This window comes from Oncorhynchus clarkii, chromosome 19 (genome assembly GCF_045791955.1).
Source record: "Oncorhynchus clarkii lewisi isolate Uvic-CL-2024 chromosome 19, UVic_Ocla_1.0, whole genome shotgun sequence".
NCBI lineage: Eukaryota > Metazoa > Chordata > Actinopteri > Salmoniformes > Salmonidae > Oncorhynchus > Oncorhynchus clarkii.
Window position 1 is genome coordinate 25,171,450 of NC_092165.1, and position 17,643 is coordinate 25,189,092.

General features: G+C 44.4%; 1 protein-coding gene across 5 annotated transcripts in view; it reads right to left on the reverse strand.

Annotated features, from left to right (window-relative positions):
- LOC139374956 (forkhead box N3) overlaps positions 1–17,643 on the reverse strand; it is a 111,583-nt gene that overhangs the window by 59,372 nt on the left and 34,568 nt on the right. For 3 of the 5 annotated variants that reach the window (XM_071116233.1, XM_071116234.1, XM_071116236.1), the window contains exon 2: positions 13,795–14,441. In XM_071116233.1, the coding sequence (XP_070972334.1) occupies positions 13,795–14,421 (627 nt within the window). In that variant the 5' untranslated portion in view covers positions 14,422–14,441. Of the gene's footprint in view, positions 1–13,794; positions 14,442–15,763; positions 16,142–16,850; positions 17,138–17,643 lie in introns of those variants that run through there. The other 2 variants (XM_071116237.1, XM_071116235.1) reach the window with 2 other exon arrangements.

The following is a 17,643-nucleotide window of genomic DNA, read 5'->3' on the forward strand; positions in this document are numbered from 1 at the left end:
TTCATGAAGTGGGTTTTCATGGCCGAGCAGCCACACGCAAGCCTAAAATCACCATGCGCAATGCCAAGCGTCAGCTGGAGTGGTGTAGAGCTTGCCGCCATTGGACTCTGGAGCAGTGGAAATACTTTCTTGCAGTCCAACGGACAAATCTGGGTTTTGCGGATGCCAGGAGAACGATACCTGCCCGAATGCATAGTGCCAACTGTAAAGTTTGGTGGAGGAGGAATAATAGTCTAGGGCTGTCTTTCCATGTTTCGGGCTAGGCCTCTTAGTTACAGGGGAAATCTTAACGCTACAGCATACAATGACATTCTAGACGTTTATGTGCCTCCAACTTTGTGACAACAGTTTGGGGCAGGCCCTTTCCTGTTTCAGCATGACAATGCCCACGTGCACAAAGTGAGGTCCATACAGAAATGATTTGTTACGATCGGGGGTGGAAAAACATGACTGGCCAGAGCACTGACCTTTGGGATGAATTGGAACGCCAACTGCGAGCCAGGCCTAATCGCCCAACATTAGTGCCTGACCTCACTAATGCTTTTGTGGCTGAATGGAAGCAAGTCCCCGCAGCAATGTTTCAACATCTAGTGGAAAGCCTTCCCAGAAGACTGGAGGCTGTTATAGCAGTAAAGTGGGGACTGACTCCATATTAATGTCCATGATTTTGGAATGAGATGTTTGATGAGTAGGTGTCCACATACTTTTGGTAAGTAAGTGTACATCAGACCATAAACCATACAAACAAAGCCAAACAAACACAAAACATTTCTCATTTCAAACCAACATATTTTCTACCCTACTGTAATTATCAAAAAGCCCAGGTTTGTGTCTGAATGTGAAATAAGTTATTGTGCTACCTTTAAACAAAGATAATCGACTCTAATTACCAGCCAGTAATTAATCGCAGTAGAGGTGGGGCATTGAGAGAAAGCTAGTGTGATGGCAGGTTTGAATGCCTATTTCACACAGGGTCATTAATTTAGTGACAGCTTGAGGTGGAAATATGTTTATTGTCTGATGCTTAAATGAAAAGCTACCACAATGTAATATCAATCAGGTCTACCAGGAAGTTATGCACAAGACATAAAGGCACAAACGTGTGTGTGTGTGTGTGTTTCCTCTTGAGTGGGATTATTTCTATCCGTCTCTCAGAGAGAAAAGGGGCTGTGCCAGCTGGAATTCCAAACGTTCAGTAATCAGGAAAGAATCGATGGGCTTAAGAGCACTTTCCCTCGCATTTCTTTCCCTCGCATTTCTTTCCCTCGCACAACTCTCTGCTCTGAGACAGTACACTCAATACAACCCCCCATCAGAGGGAAAAAACCGAGAGAGAGAGACAGAGAGAGAGAGAGAGAGAGAGAGAGAGAGAGAGAGAGAGAGAGAGAGAGAGAGAGAGAGAGAGGAGAAAAAAAGAAAGATGTAGAGAGACGGTTGAGGCGGGGAAGTGGGGAAAGGGAGAGGAGAGAGGAGAGAGAAAGAGAAAGAGCAAATGAGAGAGAGGTGTGAGAGAGAGTGGAAAAAGACGAAGTGGGGCTTGGTTGCATTACAGTGGTCGTCCCCTTCTGAGAGAGAAAGAAAGGAGGGAGACTGAGAGACAGAGAAATGAATGGAGGATGTAGGGAGGAGGGGGAAGAGGTTGGATTACAGTGGTATCCTAGGCAACAGGCGTGCTGCGCGGAGTGTGTGGCGTTTGTGTGTGTGCCTGTGTGTGTGTGTGAAAGCGGGTGTTTGATGGCTCTGGCAGAAGGCTCTTGCGCCCTCTCTCCCTCTCTTTCCCTCCCTCTCTCGCTCTGATGATTCATCCCTCCATCTCACAGCCCATCCAGTTAATCCTATCAGCCCCCCGCGCTAAATAACACAGCCCTCTATTATCATCCTCCTTCTCCTCCTCCCTCCTACCCCTGAATTCCTTATTTTCTCACTCAAAAAAAAGCACAGCTCACTATCATTTTCCTCCTCTCTTACTCTATTCCTTTCACCCTCCTCTTACTCCTGCTTCTCCATACCTCTCTTCTCTCCTCCTCCCTCCTCGATTCCATTTATTCCGTTCTCACACTTAAAAAACACAGTCCTGAGCCCACTATCATCCTCTCCTCACCCTCATCCTTCCCTCCATCAATTCATCCCTCCACCTCCTCCTCCTGCCATCCCGTCATCTCTCTGTCCTCCACTGTGAATGGTGGATCTGTGAGGAACAACATTGGGAACAACACTGTCCTCACCCTGACCTGGACCAAGGGATTTAGGTAGCCACGTGGTTAGAGCAGCGTTTCCTGAAATATGGGTCGCAACCCTGTTAATGGTGGGTCGCGACGTAAATGTCTAATTATTTAATGAATTACTGGAATTGATTTGGCCAAGTGCAACTGCGCTCTCGGCTTATCGGCGGTCTCGGTTTATCAGCGGTCTCGGCTTAGCGGCGGTCTCTGTTTATCAGCGGTCTCTGTTTATCAGCGGTCTCGGCTTATCAGCGGTCTCGGTTTATCAGCGGTCTCGGTTTATCAGCGGTCTCGGATTATTAGCGGTCTCGGATTATCAGCGGTCTCGGATTATCAGCAGTCTCGGATTATCAGCGGTCTCGGATTATCAGCAGTCTCGGATTATCAGCAGTCTCGGATTATCAGCGGTCTCGAATTATCAGCAGTCTCGGATTATCAGCGGTCTCGAATTATCAGCGGTCTCTGCTCAGTTTGGCAGCAGCACGAGTGGGAGAGGTAGAGGTAGTGGGAGATTCCCATGTGCTTCGCTGTTTACTGGGTTTTTTTTCCCGCAGTTGTGTTGAAGATCACTCCGCGACCCACACACTGCAGCGCTGTCTTTGAAGCCACTGACCTGTTATTCCCACTCGCCCTCACTCACCGCGGTCACAAAATGGACTCCTGCTAGCCACAAGTTCTGACTGAGCTCAATCGTCATGAAACGCAAATACAGTGATGACTTCTTGTCTCTTTCATACAAACTTTGAGAAATAACGAAGAGCGCCCACAATGTGTTTTGTGCGGGGAAGTGCTTAGTAATGAGTCTCTCAAAACGAACAAATTAATCAAACGACACGTCCTGACCAAACATCCACAGCGTGACGGTAAACCCAGAGAGTTCTTTCAGAACAGGGCAGAATGCTTCAGGAAACAGTGCTTCAGGAAACAGTGCTTCATGAAACAGTCCTTCGAAAGTGGAAAAGTAAGTCAACTAGCAAGGCATTGTTGTCATTTTATAACAGGCGATAAGCAGAAATAAGGGAGTACTACCTCTCATAGTAGTAGATGTGAGTTTCTCTTTCAAACAATCCCCTGGCCTTGTAACATTACACAGCTAATAGCTAACGTTAGCCAAAGCAAGCTAATTAGCAAACCTAAGAAAAAGTTCAGATGAAGATGAAAAATGATCAGGCCTACTGTACCTTTTACTGTAGAAATGATTGTTGAAAACAAGTCTAGGTTGGAACTGTTGCAAGTAATCATTTTTATTCTGAACTGGAATAAACTGATTGAAGCAATATGCTGTTTGAGACAAACACACAGTTCTGGGTTGCTCATCTGCAGCAGACTGAGAAAGCTGTAGATGTTCTGGTCCAGTTTGGCACCACATAACCTATGCAAGTCAGGCTTCTGACAGAATAGACATGCTTGTTGAAAACTTCAACCAGCCACACACCTCTCATTAGGACTACCTGGTTAAATAAAGGTGAAATTTATCAAACAATCAGTTTATTCCAGTTCAGAATTTTTTATTTTTTTATTTTAACAGCAACGGTTCCAACCTAGACAGGTGTGTAAGAGTGTTTTTAATGGGGAAAAATAAACATGAAAATATATTTATGGGGTATTTCATTATTTGAATTTGTCTATATTGCATTTTTTTTTAATGGCACAAGGGCAATGAAATTCCGTATAGTTTTTCTAAGGTTGGGTTCCAGGAAAACATAGAATTTCTCATTTGGGTCTCAGGCTGAATTTTTTTTAAGAACCCCTGGGTTAGAGCGTTGGGCCAGTAACCGAAAGGTTGCTAGTTCGAATCCACGAGCTGACACGGTACAAATCTGTCATTCTGCCCCTGAACAAGGCAGTTAACCCGCTGTTCCTAGGCTGTCATTGAAAATAAGAATTTGTTCTTTAACTGACTTGCCTAGCTAAATAAAGGTGAAATACATTTATGGAGCATTGACGACTTCCTATATTTAAATTCATTAATTACAGCCTTTATTTTGTGTGTGTGTGTGAGAGAGAGAGAGAGAGAGAGAGAGAGAGAGAGAGAGAGAGAGAGAGAGAGAGAGAGAGAGAGAGAGAGAGAGAGAACGTCAATGGAGAAAAAAATGCAGAGACAGCTCAACTAACTTCACACCCCACCCAGAATAATCTGCACAAATAGCTCGCCCCAAACAGCATCTCTCCAAGCCTCTATCAAATTGTACATGGTTAGTGCGTCTTACAGCGTTAGTCACGCAGTGCACTTTCCAGAAGTGTCATTAAGTTAAAGAAGCGGTCCGGGATCTTAAGCACTTACAAATTCGGAACATATTGTACGATGTATCTTTTTGCAGGACGTAACATACTGTATAATACGAAATTAATGACATAGTACACAACTATGCACAATTTTCAAGGACCCGTTTTGGCTCGTGACCCTACTTTTATTTATTTATTAGATATTTTTTACATCACCTTTAATGGTGCATCCCTTTAATTAATGTCTAGTGTCCTTCTACAATGTTATTATAGAGTCACTGCTTCCCCAACCTAAACAACAACAGTCTAACACTTTTCCATGTGAACTAGCAATCTGGGAACTAACAGGGGTACTTTGAACTGTACAAGTGAAGGTCAAACTAAACAAACCTAAAGCAAGCTACAGGCCAAAGAATACTGAAACACCAACCCTATCCTGAATCCAGTCTGACTTCCACCCTCTATTAGAACCGGGTGGAGGGCTAGGAGAGAGAGAGAAGGAGAGAGAGCGAGCAAGTGAGCGAGAGGGCAATCGGAAGACAGGGAGAGAGATTGAAAGAGAGAAAGCAAGAGATGGGAAAATGAGGAGAGGGAAAGATATGGAGAGAGATTGGGGATTATTAAGGATTATTAGCTGCATTTAATTAGCTATATCATCCTAATTAGTGAAGATCACCTTTCAAAGAGTGGTAGTGTGCGGAGAATAGATCACAGAGGACCGACACACACACATGCAAACACATACACACGGTTGATTTCTAGGAATACATTCTCCATTTTGTCACACTGGCACAGCCACTAAAATCTCTGCTGTATTAAGGTGCTGTGGGATCAATTCCCTTGTCTTTGCAGAAAGTAAATCCACTCAGAGTGAAGAAAGCATGAAGCGTTAAGATTCACTCCAGCATGACAACACCTCAGGTTTTTCCCCTTCGAGCACACGCTGCCAGGATTAACAGTGAACATTTCACTGAGATCTCCCCTCTCGTTAACAGATATTCAACTGTTAGAACGTCTCTCTAGTCTTCCCTCCCTCTCTCCCTCTCTTTCAGTCTGTCCAGACTAGTGCTCACTCAGTGTTACCATGCTAGAAAATGCTTCACACCACGGGCTCCCCTAGCATAGGAGTGTATGCGCACACACACACATGCACACACGCGCGCACACACATGCACACACGCGCGCGCACACACACACACACACCACACACACACACACCACACACACAACACAGAGAGAGAGAGCATGGTGTTCTCATCCCCTGTCATTGTCTGCTATGACATTCCACCACAGTTATCTTTACTTGTCACAACAACATTATCCTCCTCCTCTCCTCCTGAGAGAGAGAGAGAGAGAGAGTTAAAGGCTGGTCGGATGAATGCAACAACTCATCAGCCGATGAACAGAAAACAAATAACGGTGTTTGCCAGGGGTATCCCTCTCCCCTTCTCTCTCTCTCACTCCTAGACGGGAGGGGGCTTGGTTCTAACTTTCTAGGTCCGTTAAAATGTAGTCAAGTTTGTGCTTTTAATGATGTAACTATTGGGCCAATAAAGGTTTTTAAATAGAAAAAATCCCTCTCCGTCTTCTCCGCCCCCTTCTCTCCCTCTTTCTGCCCTCCCTCTCTACGCCCTCTCTCACTCTACCCTCTCCCCCCTCTCTCTCTATAAAATGAGGTCTATAAACCAGCAGACTGAAGGTCTTGTCTAGTCTAACATGAGCTCCCCTGGCCTATGAGTCACAACACATAGAGAACAGAGGGGGATTTCTGAACTACAGTTATTTTACAGGCTCTTCCTTCAAATTGACCCATTAAAAACATCCCAATTGAAATAGTCACTATCTGTGTGTATGTGTGTGATGAGCAGACGGACTGATTGCAGGGTATTTCTGGCAATGAAAACCCACATCACATTACCCCTCCTTCCACCAACAATACCTACACAACAATGGAATAGTTTTCTGCCCCTTTAGTGTTTGAAGATCCGAGAAAATATTCCTGATCTATGTCCACTGGAGAACGAGAGAGAGAGAGAGCAAGAACGAGAGAGGTTGGGTGCGTAGCAGAGGATGTGCGTGCTAACACCAGCTAACCCTGGCAGGCTAACATCTGTCTACACAGAGGATAACATCTGGCCAGGGCACACATCATCAGGCGGGGGGGAGGGGGGGGGTAGCCAAGTGGGCAGGTGGTAGCGCGAGACCATGAACTGGGGACTGGGAATGGGGGGCTAAGGGTAGGTGACAGGGGGTATAGGGACTTGGCACACATCAACAGGCACCTAGCCCAAGAGTTCACAGATGGGCAGAGTGTGAGGCTGGAGGACAGGGGACTAGGGGACTGGAGGCAGAGGGACAGGTAGCTCAGGGGATCAGTGAGAGAGCAGGTCAGGCCAGGGATAGTGGCAGAGGATCCCTGGTGGGGTGAGGACTAGGGGCAGAGGATCCCTGGTGGGGTGAGGACTAGGGGCAGAGGATCCCTGGTGGGGTGAGGACTAGGGGCAGAGGATCCCTGGTGGGGTGAGGACTAGGGGCAGAGGATCCCTGGTGGGGTGAGGACTAGGGGCAGAGCGTCCACAGGATCGGTCCTGACCTGCTGCTGTGTTATTAAGCAGAGTTTACAGCTGCAGTCCATGTCTGTTAGTAGCATCAGCATAACCTCAATGACTTCCACTGGTAATACACCCACTATGCGAGGGAGAGACAGAGAAATCACCTACAGAGCGATTAACCTAGAGAAGCGTCCCCTAAGCGAGCTGGTCCTGGGGCTCTGTTCACGAACACAAACAGACCACACAGAGCCCCAGGACCAGCAACACAATTAGGCCCAACCAAATCATGAGAAAACAAAAATATTATTATTTCCAGTGTGTCAAGTAATTAACAAACAAAAAACTGAGCAGACTAGAATGGTATTTGGCCCTGAACAGAGAGTACAAAGCAGAATACCTGACCACTGTGACTGACCCAAACTTAAGGAAAGATTTGACTATGTATATACTCAGTGAGAATAGCCTTGCTATTGAGAGAGGCCGCCGTAGGCAGACCTGGCTCTCAAGAGAAGACAGGCTCTGTGCACACTGCCCACAAACTGAGCTGCACTTTCTAACCTCCTGCCAAAGGTATGACCATGTTAGAGACACATATTTCCCTCAAATCACACAGATTCACAAAGAATTTGAAAACAAATCAAATGTTGGTAAACTTTCATATCTATTAAGTGAAATCCTCAGTGTGCCATCACTACAGCAAGACGTGTGACCTGTTGCCACAAGAAAAGGGCAACCAGTGAATACTTCTATTTATTTATTTTCCCTTTGTGCTTGAACTATTTCTACATCATTACAACAGTGTACATAGCCATAATATGACATTTGAAATGTCTCTATTCCTTTGAAACTTTTGTGAGTGTAATGTTTACTGTTCATTTTTGATTGTTTATTTCACTTTTATCTATTGTTTATTTAACTTGCTTTGGCAATGTGAACATGTTTCCCATGCCAATAAAGCCATTTCAATGTAATTAATTGAGATAGAGAGAGAGAGAGAGCAAGAGAGAGAGATTGCAGATGCTCTTGGTGTCTCATCCCTCTGTGTCGACCATGTTTCCCTGTGTAAATAATTAAACTGCTGAACCAAACAGCTAACAGGACGCAAACACACACACAGCTGAACCTCACAGACTGACAGAGCTAAAAGGCCACGCCTTTTTACAACAGTAATAAAGTCATTAGCAAGCATTACACACATTAATCTCAATGACACACACACACACACACACAATCACAAAAAACACACAGAGAGAGATTTACATGCACTCACTCAGCAATAACACAGAGATTGTCAAGGTAACCTCTAAATACTGGTCAATATAGAGCAACTCTTCTATTTGTAAATGACATGGTCTATTTCAATGCAGATGAAATGTTGGTTTTGGTCTTGACAATCTTATCTGGCTTGATCTTTACGGCCTGGCACTCAGGGCATTCCATCTGCATTTGCCATGGTCACCACAGAAACACGAGGAAAAAACAGTGGCATTAATCAAGGTTTAAATCAATGTTTACCACGAGATAGCGAGAGAGCACTAAAGTGGCATTTGCACTTAGTTATAGGACTGTGTGTGTCTGTGTGTGTTTGTGTCGGGCAGAAGGTATCGGCGCATGAGGTCTGCGCATGAGGCCTGCTGCCCCAGAACTGAACTAACCACCTGCACCTTAGCCCACATGTACACACACACACACACACACACATATACATTCATGCTACACACATCACAAATGCTGCTACCAGGCTCTTGTTATGATTGCTAAATACTGCACAACTTAAACACTTGCCCCTTCCCCAATACACGTGTAAATATTGGACTATAATTTGTTCCTTCCTGTATTATATTTATGCTAAAACGTTTATTCTATTCTATTGAGCCATTTACTTTATGTTCCTATTCTTATAATTTATTATTTATTATTGTTGTCGCATTGCCGAGAAGGAACTTGCAAGTAAGCATTTGGACGGTGTATACCATGTGTATCTCGTACATATAACTAAAAAACATGAAACTTATAATAAATAATAAATTATTTGGTTCCCACAAGGATAGCAATACAAAACTGTGTGTGTGTGAGTGTGTGTGTGTACACGGTCATGAGGTGTCAAACTGAAACATTGTGTTCATAAACAGCGTCATGGAAACCAAGGACACATTGACTGCCACATACACACCAACGCGCCTGCGCACACAAACACGCGCACACAGCAGGCATCTGCAGGAATCTTGCGAACACACACAGTTTGAACCATCACATCACTCCATACAAGGACATCCCTTACAATAGGCAACATAAAGACCTCTACATACCACATCCTCGACATACCACAATCACACTACCACTTTAACCAGTGACAAAACCTCACATCTTCATCCAATCCACACTTCCCCTTTCCTCCTCTCCTGTCCTCTCTTCTCCTCCTCCTCACCTCTCTTATCTTCCTCCCCTGTCCTTTCCTGTCCTCCTCTCCATACCGTAGGTAATAGATTCGTGCATTTTCACTGAATGCCTAATGAAAACAGACACAATCATCCCACTCATTCATTAAACAGTTTACACACACACACACACACACACACACACACACACACATACACACACAAACATGGAAAACTTTTACAAACACCATTCATTAAACAGAAAACGGAATAGTATGGATGGAATGGCTCTGCGAATGACAAACACTCCACTCTGAAAAGTGGCCTACTGACACACACAAGTCCCGTTAGCATCGTTAATAACTCATTAACAAAGATTGGAACAACGATATGCTGTAAAAGCTTACAGGATTTTTAGCATTGAAACTGATTGGTCGATAGTGGTTTCAACATCCAATTTCAAAGTTTGGTTTCCAGATTGTTCCAGTCTTGCGTGATAAGGGAATGCATTATGCGTGCTACACCTGTGTGCGTGCGTGAATGCATGCTTAGTATGCACACAAGCACGCACAAGTGCACAGACACACAAAACAAATCAAAACACACAGATCCATGTAATATTATTCATAAAATATGAACTTTATAAAAACATGCCTGAACAAAAGAACAAGTATTGCACACACACACACACATATATAAGTTTCTCTGTTGCTACAGCAACTGCTGGCTTTCCATGACAATGGCAGTGGCGTTGCCATGGAGACAGGTATACAGCCCTAAGCAGATGGCAGCGAACTGTGAGTCACATGGAAGGGCTTTACTGTTCCACACACACACACACACACACACTCACAGAAACCAACATACAAGAAATCACAAGCACGCAAGATCACGTGCATGTATGTAAGCACATGCCTACACACACACACACACACACACACACACAAGTAATGTACTCAAGTAAATCTATTAAACCAGTCCCAGTCAGTGACTGATGATTGTGGCGTCATAGTAAATATCTGTATGGGGCAATTCCACGTTAACAGAATGATGCTGAGACTCAGATGTCTCACTTTAAAACGTATTTCAAACAAAAACAAATGATTGCAAAGTTACAAAAAACATAAACCACTATGCATAAGGATAACTTTTAACAACATCCCACTGAAAATGTTACAAAAACACATTTAGTTGAAGAACAGTACCGATGCAAAGTTTGGTAACCGAATGACGGCACAAACAACATCATTGTGTTACAAAACTTTGCATCTGCAATGTTCTTCAAGTACATGTGTTTTGGAAAATGTTCCGTGGAAATTGGTAAAAGTAGTGGAATTTACCATTAGCATACGAACATCTGATACTTCCCAGAAGCATAGTAACTTAATATGTCAGCCACTGTTCACACACACGGAGCAGGATTGCATCATACAGAATGTTTCCTTTGTTTTCAATGTACCAGATTTATCTCTCTCGGAGAACAAAGACACGTAGATGGGACTTTACTCTCTGCAAGTGATTAGCAATGAATTTATCAAGCAATTATCTGAAAACACACTTGTCCATTTTTCAAGAAAGGTTTGGCTGCAGTGCAGGAATTTGCAATTCAAACAAAACATCAATGACATGTCACAGCGATACCAGGATAGGGTTTTGTCTGTACTTGACTCTGGCAAGTGTGTGTGTGTGTGTGTGTGTGTGTGTGTGTGTGTGTGTGTGTGTGTGTGTGTGTGTGTGTGTGTGTGTGTGTGCGCATGTGTGTGTGTTTGTACTCGCATGCAGGTGCGTATTAGAGGTTGAGGAGCGAAAATGAATTCCTGTCCTGTCTTGTCCTGTCAATGACTTTCCTGTACTGTCCGGATCCCGCAACAGTTCTACAACAACGGAACTTCCTGTCCCTTTCTGATGACAATTCACTCCCTTCCCGTCCCGCGCTCATTTCTGCACACAGAAATATGCAAGTTGTTGTGTTTGTTTAGGAAGTATTGAACATGATGATTTCAGCAATGCAATATGCGACTGACATGTGGTTGTCTGACCTGTCTTAGTTAACGGGAGAACAAGTCGCTAAGGACAAGAGCGTATTCTAAAATGACCTAAATGTAGATAGATGAAGCTGGAGGATGAGGACCTAGACCCCAGCAGGATGGTCTGCTCAGCACAGTGCCAGCATAAAGCTGGAGTCTGCAGCCGAGTCACTGTGCACAAACTGTATGAACGTGTACAACACATGAACAAAATTAACATTTTGCGGTAGTACTGTATAAGTCAATCTATTTTTATTTCACTCTTCACCTCAGATGGCACAGGTTTAGTGAAATATACAAACAATTGGGCTTGATGGTACAGTTGTTGGGAGTAGAGCAGCTATGCCACTTCCGGCCGCCTGTCCCACTATCCGATTGGTAGCGTATTTGATTAAACAGCAGCATAAAAAAAAAGAAGACATTACAAGCCTGTACTCGGTTCCGTCATTGTTAAAGAAAACTCCATCAAAATCCTAAAACATCACTCTTTCCTTTGGCTCTAATGTCAACGTTAGTGATGGGTCCTTGGCTGAAACAAGACGTGGCAATTGCTCTATTGAAGGCTTCATCATTTAGCCTACTGACAGTAGATTGGCGTCTGAGGTAGCCTATAGTGACTGGCTACAACTGGAGCGATGTGTAATAGTGAGCTGCTGGAGGGAGGGGGGAAATGACCCTTATTTAATTTTATTAAACAATATTAGGCCTAGCCTACAGTGGGTTGATTTTATTAAATGCTTCACGCAATACATATTTCCGCCCCAAAAAACTCTGTTTATAACTATTCCTGTACTGCCTTCCTGTGGACTGTTGATCCTGTCCCGAACTTGACTCTAAAACTTCACTCCCATTCCTGCCAGAATCCCGCGGGAGTCCTGTTCCCCTGTCAAACTCTAGTGCATACAGTTGAAGTCGAAAGTTTACATACACTTAGGTTGGAGTCAATAAAACTCCTTTTTCAACCACTCCACAAATTTCTTGTTAACAAACTATAGTTTTGTCAAGTCGGTTAGGACATCTACTTTGTGTATGACACAAGTAATTTTTCCAACAATTGTTTACAGACAGATTATTTCACTTATAAGTCACTGTATCACAATTCCAGTGGGTCAGAAGTTTACATACACTAAGTTGACTGTGCCTTTAAATTCCAGAAAATATGTCATGGCTTTAGAAGCTTCTGATAGGCTAATTGACATAATTTGAGTCAATTGGAGGTGTACCTGTGGATGTATTTCCAGGCCTACCTTCAAACTCAATGCCTCTTTGCTTGACATCATGGGAAAATCACAAGAAATCAGCCAAGACCTCAGAAAAAAAATGGTGGACCTCCACAAGTCTGGTTCATCCTTGGGAGCAATTTTCAAACGCCTGAAGGTACCACATTCATCTGTACAAACAATAGTACAAAAGTATAAACACCATGGGACCACGCAGCCGTCATACCTCTCAGTAAGGAGACGCGTTCTGTCTGGTTTGCAACTGCACATGAGGACAAAGATCATACTTTTTGGAGAAATGTCCTCTGGTCTGATGAAACAAAAATATAACTGTTTGGCCATATTGACCATCGTTATGTGTGGAGGAAAAAGGGGGAGGCTTGCAAGCCGAAGAACACCATTCCAACGGGGAAGCACAGGGCTGGAAGCATCATGTTGTGGGGATGCTTTGCTGCAGGAGGGACTGGTGCACTTCACAAAATAGATGGCATCATGAGGAAGCAAAATGATATGGAAAAATTGAGGCAACATCTCAAGACATCAGTCAGGAAGTTAAAGCTTGGTCGCAAATGGGTCATCCAAATGGACAATGACCCCAAGCATACTTCCAAAGTTGTGGCAAAATGGCTTAAGGACAACAATGTCAAGGTATTGGAGTGTCCATCACAAAGCCCTGACCTCAATCCTATAGAACATTTGTGGGCAGAACTGAAAAAGCGTGTGCGAGCAAACCTGATTCAGTTACACCAGCTCTGTCAGAGGAATGGGCCAAAATTCACCCAACTTATTGTGGGAAGCTTGTGGAAGGCTACCCGAAACATTTGACCCAAGTTAAACAATGTAAAGGCAATGCTACCAAATACTAATTGAGTGTGTGTAAACTTCTGACCCACTGGGAATGTGATGAAAGAAATAAAAGCTGAAATAAATCATTCTCTCTACTATTACTCTGACATTTCACATTATTCAAATAAAGTGGTGATCCTAACTGACCTAAAACAGGGAATTTTTACTAGGATTAAATGTCAGGAATTGTGAAAAACTGAGTTCAAATGTATTTGGCTAAGGTGCATGTAAACTTCCGACTTCAACTGTATGTGCATGAATCATGTGAATGTGCATGCGCGCGTGCTACATGAATATCTGTGTGTGCTCCTCCTCCTTCTTACCTGGCTCCTGTCCTTGTCCACCTTCTTGAAGCACTTATTGAGGGACAGGTTGTGCCTGACAGAGTTCTTCCAGCCTGTGGGAGCGTTAGCGAAGTAGGGGAAGTGTTCCAGGATCCAGTTGTATATCTCCTTCACGGGCAGCCTCTTGGACGGAGCGTCCTCAATCGCCATGAAAATCAGACAGCTGAATGAATAGGGCGGCTTACAGTTGGGGTTGCGCTGGGCATCGTATGGAAGGTCCCCGCCCACCATCGACGGCGACGGCGGGGTGTCGTCGAGGTCCCCGTCGCGGGTACCACCCCCCTCGCCGCCCACAGGGCTGACGCTGCGCAGCACGGGGTCTCCGAAGCTGTTGAGCAGGTTCTTGCTCTCGTGGAGCCAGTTGAGGTTGGTCAACTCCTCGTCCTCCATACCCGGGGTGGCGGTGCCTTTCTCTGGTTTGGCGGCCCCACCGGGGAGGGGTGCCAAGGGGAGGGCCAGGTGGACGGGGAGGACCAGGTCAAGTTCCTCAGCCTCCTGCAGGGCGCGGGACAGCGAGCCGGTCTGGTAGAGGTGGGACATGCTGGCGCTGGCTACACTAATGCCAGACACCTCAGGCTTCTTACTGGGGGGCATGACGGGACCCATGGACAACACCACCTAGACTCCTGGAGGACAGAGAGAGGGGGGGTTAGTGTTAGACAGTCAGGTAATGGAGGGAGAAAGAGAGAGACTTTAAAAAATATTTTTGTGTTACTATATAATCGTTGTCGTTATCATTCTATCATAACAGCACAGAACTAGCTGGAAAACACAACTTTACACACACATACCTCATGTAACCTGACTCTTCTAAACACTCCACATTTATCCCACACACTCACACTGACATACTTTACACACTACCGTCCTATACTGAAAACTATACTTAAGTCCACGACCGCTCTCTGTTCCCCAACCTCATCTCTCTGTCTTTCTCTCTCTGTCTCTGTCAGTGGAGTTATGTAGAGTATTTCAGGCAGTGAGGTCTGTGGAAAACAGACACCCACCATACAGTCAAGTACTGCAGATGCCTTTCTCTATGACACACACACACACACACACAGGTCATAACCATCATATAACTAATCTGCAACCTTCACATAACCAGGCCATTGTAGCCCTAACCTTCAAATAACCAGACAACCTTTCAAATCCTGTGTCTCTATGATTGATTTACCCACAGCTGTCACTAAACACTGTACATCAAGTGAGTGAGTGACTCTCTCCCCACTCACATTATCTCTTTTCCCTCACTCTTTCTCTGTCTATCTTTTTCCCCTCCTTTCGTTCTCCCTTTCTCAAATTCCCTATACTATTTGTCCCTCTCTCTCAATCTCTCTCGTTCTCATCACTGCGTATTTAATTGAGGTAACAGTCATGTTTATATGGTTTAATCCGCCGGTATCTGAGGATTTGTTTTACCACAGCAGTCTCTGAAAAAAATAAAACACTCATTCCCCCTGTTATAAAACGAGTCATGCTCCACCAGAGGCAGATGAAACCCGGGCCGGTTTAACAGTTACACGCCATGGTAAACACGCAGCACCCAGATTGGACCACGCGCTCCCTTTAATTACGGCGAGCTGATTTCGTCTTCCTAAAAGAAAAATGGCTACATAAGAGACGCAAGCAAACGCGTTCGTCTTGCGGTTCCAGTGGTTAAACGCCATACCGTTTTCACTTGAAATGGCTTCAAAAGACAGCGGTTGAGCTGCACACCAGCACACCACGCTCATCGTGTATTGAACTAGGCTAGGCGCTGCGGGAATGTCGACTCTTCTGGGGATGACACGTCCCACGTAAGAACATTGATAATCAGATAGGCCCTACACTGCACTACAAATGCAATGTAATTATTCAGGTAGCATTCCCACAGATTGCAGCCTATGCCTATTGCACTCTTTTATCACTTTTAGAAGTGAAAAAAAAAACTATATAATTTACTCACTAACTCAAGTGATGAGGACAACTTGTTTCCAATTTGGAACTGATGGAAGAACAATCCCAGGAGCCTCTTCTAAGCGGAAAATAAATGATGTTACAGCAGCTGACAGACAGTCGAGGTAATGTCATTGTGTGGGGTTGCCTTGTTAAGAGGGCGCTCGGTTTGGGGCCAGCTAATTATCAGAATTGTCTATCTACCACAGCCCCGGCGAGAACATCACCCTTTTCCAAAGACTGTCTCTCATTTAAAAAAATAAATAATGCATTTCTAAAACTCTCGCCTTTCTCTTGACTGCGCACAGGTGAGTGGCAGCGAAGTCATGTCATTGATGCCATACAGTAGTTCACAGCCAAACCTTACAGGTAGTAGGAGCCTATGTCAATGGTCCATCTAAACCAGTTGGTCAACATGACAGGCGCACAGAAGTCAATATTTTGGAAGTTTATTCACTGCGTGTCTTGGTGTACGCAAGTCTACATTTGAACTGAGAATACGCTATGGCATTTAAACGTTGATCGTAAGAGCTAGACTATTGTTTAAAAGTTCAAAACCAACCGTGGGAGCCGAGCATAGCCTGCTGCGAACTTGTGTCATACAAATGCTTCAAAGCACCGTTATAAACAGTAAACCTATAATGATAGAAAATAACGGGGGGGGGGGGGGGGGGGGGGGGGGGCATTGGGAGAACGATAGCCCTAGCCTACTGTCATCCCTATACTAAATAAGCTACAATATAGTGTACATTTATACTATTCGTTTTTAATGAAAGTAGATTATATTTAGGGTATTTTGACAAATGTACCCTACGACTGTGATTGATAGCCTACGTAGACCACGCGATATGGACCCGATTTAATTGGTCAGTGACAAGATTAACTCGTCAAGAGGAATCATCCATCCCACAATGATCCCACCAACAACACATTGTAACAGCAAAATGAATGTCCGATTCCCGACGATGATTCCAAGCTCTGTTTCCTCTCATTAGGCGACCTGACGATATACGAATTGCGAGGCATAGACAGAACACGTCTTTGGAACAACCGCCTCTGCGTAAATTACTTTTACAGTCCTGCATTGTAATCCTCACCCAGAATCAAACACCGAGGTTTACAGAGACAAATCGAACCAAGTCCCGTCAGAAATCATAGTCCTCAGCGGTTATTTGAGCTCTTCCCCGTCCCCAATGCATACGGTGTGTGTGTGAGAGCGTGTGTTTCGTCGGCTCATGCCAGTGAAGAGAGGAGAACAGAGTTGCTCGTCAGCAAATTAGAAGTCCACACATGACCGCGTGGCAAAGCTTGGGGCTGGCAGTGCACACACACACACACACACACAAAGCGTGGTGTTGAGCTTGAAAGGAAAGAAGTGAACATAATGAAGTCGAGTGTGTTTTAGGGCACAAATAGCAGCTGTACAAATACATCACCATTTGTTTTGGAGAGGAGGTGGAGAACATGCTAAAATGTGCCTTGGGAGTCATGCCCCCTGGATCATTTTAATAAACTCATTTTTGCAAATCGAGAGTGCCTTTCATTTGTTTTTGCCAAAGAAAACACATTATGTAAAGCTGTAATATAACTAACTATAGGCTCATTCTGTTACGACATTTCACATTTTCAATCAGTCTAAAAGTGACTTAAATTAAGACAGGGTTTATTTTATAATAGTGGGTTAAATACGGACATTTTCACCATTCATACCAGTAGGCTATAACCATCTCCTCACTCATGCTGTAGGTCTATGTGTTCAGCAGCCAGGTCACCTGTGATACAAGTCAGTATTAGACCTCTATCCATGTCCGAGGACTTTGGGATGATGTGGAAACCCGGCCACTAGGGGCAACAGTGAACACTGTTCCCTTCACTTGCATTAGGCGGTAA